At 35.2% G+C, this 8908-nt stretch overlaps 1 protein-coding gene across 2 annotated transcripts in view; it reads right to left on the reverse strand.

Moving 5' to 3' along the window:
- The window catches only part of LOC125486380 (pre-B-cell leukemia transcription factor 3-like), a 67228-nt gene extending 59375 nt beyond the window's left edge, over positions 1–7853 (reverse strand). Inside the window, exons 1-2 of one of the 2 annotated variants that reach the window (XM_048613672.1) lie at positions 6841–7850; positions 6612–6685 (exon numbers count right to left, since the gene is read on the reverse strand). In XM_048613672.1, the coding sequence (XP_048469629.1) occupies positions 6612–6685; positions 6841–7040 (274 nt within the window). In that variant the 5' untranslated portion in view covers positions 7041–7850. Of the gene's footprint in view, positions 1–6611; positions 6686–6840 lie in introns of both variants that reach the window. The other variant, XM_048613671.1, reaches the window with a different exon arrangement.
- Positions 7854–8908: the final 1055 nt, after the last annotated feature.

Consider the following 8908-nt stretch of genomic DNA (forward strand, 5'->3'; position numbering starts at 1 on the left):
CGGATAAAGTATAGTCATTATATTCCATGCCAAATGTTTTTCTCTAATAGCAGAAGATAAACAAAACAATCAGATGTTCCCTATCCGCATAATTATTTGTTGTTCTGCATTTATCCTGCCATACATAGTAATAGAGTCTGAAAATCATATTATTTGACCACTAGTTGGAGAAGTTCTGAACCTCTATTTTAGATAATGTTTCTTTGGTAATTATCTGCAATTTCAATTTTACTAATGATTGTCAAAAAAAAACTACTCTTTCTTTACACATAACACTCAATATAATGACTGAATTAAATACAATACAAATTGAAAGTTCCATGCAAACAAGAAAAACCTGAAACTTCTTATTATTACCAAATGGAAAATATCCATCTCAAATACAAAAAAAATTGATGCCAAGTATTTTAATATATCCAGACAGAAATGACTTGTCAATTAACAAGATAGTAGACTATTCCATTTCCAACATATTAATTAGCATTAGAATATCAGGAACCATTTAGTTTCACATTCTTCAAGTCAAACATTCACGAATTACATATTTTGTATTCAAAGGTCCTCATAGCCTAATATGAAACACGAGCTTAATCTAAATTACTAAAACTGACATCAAACACTGATATATTTCCAAGAACAAATCTGGTCGAACAAAATAGACCTTGAATGCATTCAAATGATAAAACTCTAAATATTCAAAAATTTTTAAAACTATTTCGGTTTTATCTAATGCAATCCAGTTAACCTAAAACAAAAACTCACAGATAGAGTAGGCATTTCCTAAATTCAAAAGAAGAGAAAGATGTGCAAATTACCTCCCTAATAAATATCATTTTTCCTATTTACTAAATCATTTCAAATCGAGGCACCATTGTAAATCAGATAGGTGACAAAAACTGATTTAACCACTGGTTAATTTTACTTGACTTCTGCAGTGATAATTCAGGAAATTATTCCATAAATTCAGCATGTTATATTTATAATTTATTATCTTTGACTTGCAGCGTATGTTGTTGTCAAACTAAATACTAATTTCCGAATAATCTTTCCTAATATTTTCAACAACCAGATGGGTGCAAAATGTAAATTTTTGCAGTGTTAAATATTTCAGTTTTCATACAGCTAAACTTAAACTTGTGTTGTAAATATAACAAGTCAACCCCAATAAAACGATTTCCGCTATTCTAAACAAGTGGGCACAACACTGAGAAAGGCAGACTAATCCATCAACTAGCTTGAATGAACAAGCAAGCTTGGTAAAGCAATAAAAGTGAGCACTGACAGGAGTTAAAAATTTATATTAAATATTGACATAAATTATTTACCAAATTCATACTTAAAAGACATGAATGGTTTACTGAATGAATGCCAAAATGACAAGAGGTCAGTATTTAATGCGTTAAAGTAGGCTTTGGCAGAGATGCACTATTTCAACCATGCAGATCACCTTGATAAGACAATAGCATAGAAGTAGACTGCTGTGAAAAGAACAAATAGAACATCCTTCTACATGTAAATTCATGACATCAACTATGAGAGTAACCCAAATAAGTTTTTTCAAATAACAAATGTAAAATTAGTTGCTAATAAAAGACTCAGCTAGATCAGAAAGTTGTCAACTTGCAAACAGACTGTATATCAGACAGTGTTGACATGGCAAATTTGGAGCCTTTTCTAAAATTTTACAAAAAACATTTATCTGTACCTCAATTCTATTGAAGTTATGTAGCTTCATACAAAATAAAACTCAATACCAGATATCTGTAGATATGAATTTAGATTATGGCAAGCTTCTACAGTTCCAATACTCTTCACTAAATTCTAATTTACTCCTGGGTTTGTTCCTACGGCCCTAATACTAATGTGGTAATAATAATTATGTGGTTATAAGAAACACCTTAGACCATTGTACTGCAGTTATCAAAGGATCTCTTCATATTTAGAAATATTCATTCTAACAACTGAAAATAGAAGTTGCAGTGCTAAATTATTCTTGCATATTAGTGCTGATTATGTCAAGAAAATGAGGGAGATTGTATAACAAGTAACAGCATTTTCATTACTAGTTTTATTGAGCTATCTATTGGCTCCTCAGCATAATCACTTTAATCTGTAATAACATAAATCCTTAAATTATTTTAATGTCACAGGTTCTGTTTTCTTTTTTGATTAACTTGTACAGTGAATCAAAATTCTAGAAAATAAAAGATTAAACTAACTTGTGCAACAGAAATGAACTTCACAAATTCCATGTAAAAAAAATTAAAAGTTCAAGCTACAAGGCAGGATTATTTAGCCATTGCGTAGCAATCAAAACATAAGTAGCGTCCACCTTATCAAGAACTAACACACACACTAAAGATGTTTTATGAACAATCCTGTATTTGTTTTGAACCACAGGTCTTACTTTACTAATAAAGTGAAATATAGGATGAAGACATAAATCCATGTAATCATGACGAAGCTGACATGATATACACAAAGTACATGAAACTAACAATAAGTCAAAAATAACACGGGACAACAAAGTTTTGAGACAACAATGATAATTTCATATTCTTTCTTTAGACATAAAGAATTCAACCATCCAAATCAGCCAAACAGCCCTTTTACTCCCCCTGCGGACACCTCCTGCAGCCTAAGAGTTCATTAAGTTTTATGATCTTCCTCAAGTCTGTTCCGCTTATAAGCTTCACAATAGCTACAAATCTGATGAACTATCTAGTACATAACCATTAGACAGTTGCAGCAAATAAATGTCACTTTTTTTTCAGTCAAGTTGGCACTCTATCTTAAGAGTTTATTTGACAGCTGTCCATACATCTTTTCAGTTCAAGTTCTCCAATACTTTTACCTTTCATAAACAAGTTACTAAGATTATAGCCAAATAAAGTAACCACATTATTTCACATTGGAGACAACTAACTTGTTTCACATCCCAGAACATGAACAATGTGAAACAAAAGCACAGAAGTTAACTTTAACCATAGGCAACATTAACAAAAACTATTATTCATTATAGACTAAAAAGAAACCTGATTTTTAGAGTAACAAAAACAAATCCAATACATAATTATATTTTTAATATTCGCTGTAAGTTATGAAGATGGAAAAACTAAAAAGTTGTAAAAAATTAAGTTTTAAACAAATGGTCTCAAATATGTTCACAATAAAAAGCACCAAAATGCATTAAAGAACCACAACACATGAAACCTTCAAAATGTTTTCATTTTAAGGAAAACATAAAGTAAGGAATTTGCCAAATTGCTATTATTCAAATTTCTACTTTACTAAAGAACATTTAAACAGACCATATTGGCATATAAGGCACAACATTACGTGAATTCTACAACCTTAATTTCAAAGACATAAATGTCAGCGGTGTTGACACTGGTGGAGGCTATCGTAACCATAAACAGCTTCAGCAAAATATAAGCTCATTGGTATCAATGCTGATTCAGAATGCTATACTAGTACAGTAATAAAGAATAACTTAAGCTGATACATAATGGTGATACTAAGAGAAACTCCCCTATAATCAAACCTGTCAGTTAAACGGAAGTTTATGTCTGCAAAACAAAAATTTCTCTGTCATGGAAACAGTGGAAAAGATTCACCAAACTGCACCCTGCTGACATCTTGTACAAATCTAAATTTTTCTTGTATTACAAAATAAATATGGCTATCCCCACTACTGGAGAAGGTCAATAAAATGTTACGCACACATGTGTATAACAAACAACATGTAAAGTAACGCTATCTTTAAACACTGCACTTTCTAATGTGTTCAAGATACTATTCGTAGCAACAAAAAGCCAGTTCATAATTCTTCCATGAAACATTAAACCATTTAATTGTGTTGCAACAGAACCTAGATTTCCACAGTTTTGATCAGTTATTAAAAGTGGTAACTGATAAAAATGTGATCAATGAGGACTGAAAAGTACTTTCAAGATTACTGGGGATTCCTGTATTTATGAAAAAGCCTGCTACCTTGTGGTAAAGTGAAGGAGTGCATACAATCTGCTTGACTTTTTAAATGTAGTTATAGCAGATGCCTCTTTATTGAGTAGACTTTCTATGAGACAAATGGCCTGAAATCAACTCCACAGAAATAAATTAGTCAAATCTTGCGCCACAAACATGAAACATTATGTTTCAAAATCAATCAATTAATTTACTGTATAACCTGAATTGTGAATGAGTGGATATTTACAAGATAAACAAAGCTGATGATGCAGCCGCGAAATCCACCCAGATATACCGGTTTATAATTAAACTAAGTGGAGGAAAACAATGATGTATTTATTGAGCAAAAAAAAAGGAAAGAACCACTACACAGAAGCTACGAAGCAAATACTGGCTTTCCTGATGCTATTGGATATTGCTAACTTCAGTCCAAAACTGAACAGTGCATATTTCTTCTGCAAAACAAAATAAACGCATTGCATTCTATATCGCAGAGATGTTCCCTTTCCATAACTCTATGCGTTTGTGCAGTCGTAACATTCTAACCACACGTTTTACTATAAAGTGTAATAATTTGCCTCCTTACGAAATCAACAGGAAGATTAAGTAAAATGAAAATATGTCTCCTCCAATGCTAAATAAATTATACTTTTACAAAACCTATACAAGACTTTTATCCGCCAGTGAACTGAAGAATTTCGTGTAATAACGCCATCTGTTCACGCAATATTTGTGCCGGGACTCTATTTCATACTTTAAGGATTGCAGACATTCAGAATAGATTTATCTGTTCTGTGTGATACATTTATTTAAACAACGTATTAAATTATTACTTCTGTAATTCTAGGTTAAATTACATTTTTTCAACAGGATTACGTCTGTTTTATTCACTTTCCGACTAACTTTCCTCCTATGTTACTGAAAAATAGTTTGCACATTTCTTATAGCTGTGCTTTCTTTATTAAAGACCTCCAGATGCCAGCCTCCAGAGTAAAATGGGTTTTTACAACCCTGTTTAAATCGCGTCAGTAATGTCACCATTTGGGAAAGAATACCTTCCACATGTAGAAATATTAGACACCAACTCAGATTCCTAATATCCAAATCTGAACATTCAACAATAAAACATTGCTACAAAGCCAACTTTATTTTCCAGGATGCAACACTAGATGTTCCCTTCAGATTTGCTGCAATGTTGTTTTTGATGGAAATGGCTATATTTAGTCGAAGTTTATTCGTGTACCCCAATCCGTTCGACCGTAATTCCAATTTCACGCAAAGGGAACAATGTACCTGTGTCTACCTACTATTGTCGTCATTTACAGAAGTCTAATTTACAACATTTCTACATTTACCCAACGCTATGTACGTAAAGTTAAATCAAGGCCGATGAAGGAAAAATATGAAAAAACTTGATCATAACAATGCAACCAGTCCAATCTCCGCAATGATGTGCTTTCTTGCTACGTAAAATGCCGTAAGAATCGTGTTCATCTAACAGACTCACAAACTTTGAAGGATCTGTTCTTTCACTTTACGTTATTTGTTGTTTGAGTTAAATCTTCCGGTTAAATCCTAAATGAACGCATCAACAATAAGCTGCTTCACGCGGCGAAAATGTCACAGAATGGGTCACTCAAAAAGAAATAAAGGCTCAAGAATCCTAATGAAAGCACTTAGGTTGAAATGTCATTCTAAACATTTTATGCAGCCCCGTTGCTTCATTACTTTGCACAATGGGGTGGAATTAAATGGGGTGCTAAATCGCATCATAAAAAACTTTCAACATTAAAACTGATTCCAGAGTTGTAGGATACTTAACATCTTCAAAGTTAAGACTCAAAGACTGGGGATATTTTGTTGCAGTTTATATGCAGTTAAAAAAAACAAAATGCCGTTATCTTTAAACATTATCCTCACTGTACGCGAGTTGAGATATTGTTTATATCGAGTTCAAAATCTATTGTAGGTAATCCCGCTTGTGCACAAACGCAAGGAAAACTAGCTGCTGTGAGGGTGAAAGCAACACGGTCCAGTCTACCATTGTGCAATCTAGATACATTTTCTCATAATTAATGCACACTGAAGTATTACAAACTATTCTGTAATTGACTACCTAAATGCATTTTGTTAGATTTTTACAATATTACATTTCCCCAAAACACTGAACTCGGAATAACACTACTAGTAGTATCTCCTACCGAACGCAATCGCTTCAAATTACTGCAGAAAACAAAACATAACACATCCGCTTTCAACGTTAGAAAACCCATTCTGCCCCAGATATCGATACGATTGTCATTTTTTTTCCAATTAAAAGTCCGATCATAGTTTAGTTTGTAATGTAAAATCTTACACACGCTGCTACTTTTCTACTCCGCGTACAGCAAAGTGCGCCAAAGGCGGCTCTATTATAGATGCCAAGGGCGATTATGTTATGGATGATATACGAGCATTTTAATGTACATTTCATTTAGCATCACGGTTATGAATTGTTAAATTTAGTGAAGCATTATTCCAGTGAACAAAATGAAATAGGAGAGAAATAGAAATCAAGATGGCGGTGCACATGTCGCTGGAGTTCAGCTAGCAGAAGTATAACAGTGTAGCGATTAGTGTGTTAAAATTAATCGGAGCTGTACCTGTTTTCTCTTTTATTTCGCACAGGACGCTAAACAAGGCTGGCTTCATTCTGTGGCAATTTAACGCGTGTTTCCTGAAATATAAAAATAATAAGTAATTAACAAGATTTATAGCACTCAAAGTCAAAAATATGGCGGCGAATTTGAGCGCTAAAGACATCAAAATCAGACACAGGGAAAAGAAAAGAAAAGAAAAGGGGGAAAATGTTTTTTTTTGCGGGCAACCAACTTTGCTTGTGCTTCGTCCAGACTCTGGTCAGTGATGGTCATGATCTGATGAAGGATATCCCCGATGTCTTGCTTTCTTCCGTCGCCGTCTGCACCTTCATGTCCTTGCACATGTGGAGGCAAACCCATGCCCCCCTGTACCGAGTGTCCAGCCAAGCTTACACCGGGATGAGTCTGCATCATCCTGGACTGATCGTCCATACTCTGCCGCAGCAGTAACACAGAAGAAATGAAACTAGCACAGGTACCACCGGAGCCGAAGAAGACAGGGACAGTTGCTTTGAGGTGCTTTCAATTCCTTTTTCAAACTTGTCTATAATTCCCCCTTTTTTAACAACAAAAAAATACAAAAACACAATATAGTAAAAAAAAGCTACAAGAGCCGGTACGCTGCGTGTGGATGAGCGAAAAATAATTAAAAAGCAAAATCCAAGATCATAAAAATATCTATAGAAACAAGATCAAGTAAAAGTAGCTGCCTCTTCAAAAGGCAGAAGGGAAATAATAAAAAAGAAAAAGATCATAAAAATTATTTGCACTGCCCCAGCAGTGAAAGCCAGATCAATTTACGAGCCAACTCTTTATGTTTTGATGGCCGCTTTGGTGAGGGATTGACAGACTGCCAATGCCACTCACTCACTGCAGACGTGTCAGAGTTTAAGGGAAGGAAAAAAATATATATATAAAATGCAAACTCCGCCCTCAACAGGGCGGCCCGTGACTGAGATCCTAGTTCCACACACACGCCACCGAAGCCCGGCTCACTCACGGAGCTGCCCTGAACCCTTAGTTAACGGTTACCATTCCTGTCAAACACCACACACACTAAAGGGAAAAAAATCTTTTTCCTCTCACACACTTTCCCTTGTGTTGTTTTATTATTTTTTATGCTCCCCCTCCCCCTTCTCTATTTATTCTTTAAAAGCGAAATGATTCGCTTCTCTCGCTTTTTAATCCATGCCTCCGTGTCGCTCTAACTTGATGGCGGAAATATTTTCTTTGCGCTGACGTTCCCCCCTTCCCGTCCATCAAAATGAAAACCACGCCCTCGCCCGTCACCATCCAGACTGGCGGCACGGCTGACCAATCGTGAGTGGATCTCTGGTGATGTCTGCTCAATGGCGAAGCAGGAGGGGCGGGACTCCACCCGGCGTCGGGATCAGTTTGTCGGGCAGTTAAGGAGGCGGGGAAGGGGTGTGGCTTGTGGTTTAACGGCCGACAACTTGTGATTGGTTCGTTTCGAAACGGAGCGAGCTTCGGAACGCTGACGTCACCTGCATGCGGCGCAGCCCGCTAGTTGCCATGGCAGCAGACGACTTTATTGGGAGCGCTCTATTGTTGCTTGGTGGCCATCTCAGGCGCTGCGGGCATCAGCTGCTGAGCAACAGCTCAATGGCCACGCATATATATATAAAATATATAAAAAAGACTCGGAAGTTATTAAAATGCTCAAACTAACGACGAAACACAATGGGTTTTGCGCAAATTGATAAACAAGAGTTGCATTGCATTATTTGTGAAGCAACAGTACTTTAGAAATTCGCGGAACACGCAAATAAAATAGTTAATTGTAAGGTATCGCAATTTAAATGTATGTTGATAGTTTCGTATTATACGGAATTGCTCAGTGCATTTGGTGTGTCGTTGTTTTCTTGAAATGAAAACTACATGTGGTTTTATATTCAGTTGGAGTTTGGTTGGTGAAGCTAGAAACAGCGAGGTACAAGCGTAGTCCTATTGATGGTGCCTCGAACAGGACCAGCTTTATCTACCTTTAGAAACCAAGATTTTTATTAATGGTGTTTCAATGCAACATCATAGATTACACCACTTTAAGCAAGTTATCGGAGAATTTAAGATTGTATCAATATGTTTTGGTTAATTTCGGATATGTTGTGAGCACCAAAGAGTTTGTTTTAATTAACTCAAATTATTATTATTTTTTAAAAGTACATACATTATTATCATTATCTGCAATGTTTTATAATCAGACAAGGCAGTCTACTCATTTTATTCCTAAATTACGGATCACGAGCATTTTACAATGTCTATTCTTAATTTCTTATCTC

The sequence above is a fragment of the Rhincodon typus genome, chromosome 28 (genome assembly GCF_021869965.1).
Source record: "Rhincodon typus isolate 14 chromosome 28, sRhiTyp1.1, whole genome shotgun sequence".
Classification (NCBI taxonomy): Eukaryota; Metazoa; Chordata; class Chondrichthyes; order Orectolobiformes; family Rhincodontidae; genus Rhincodon; species Rhincodon typus.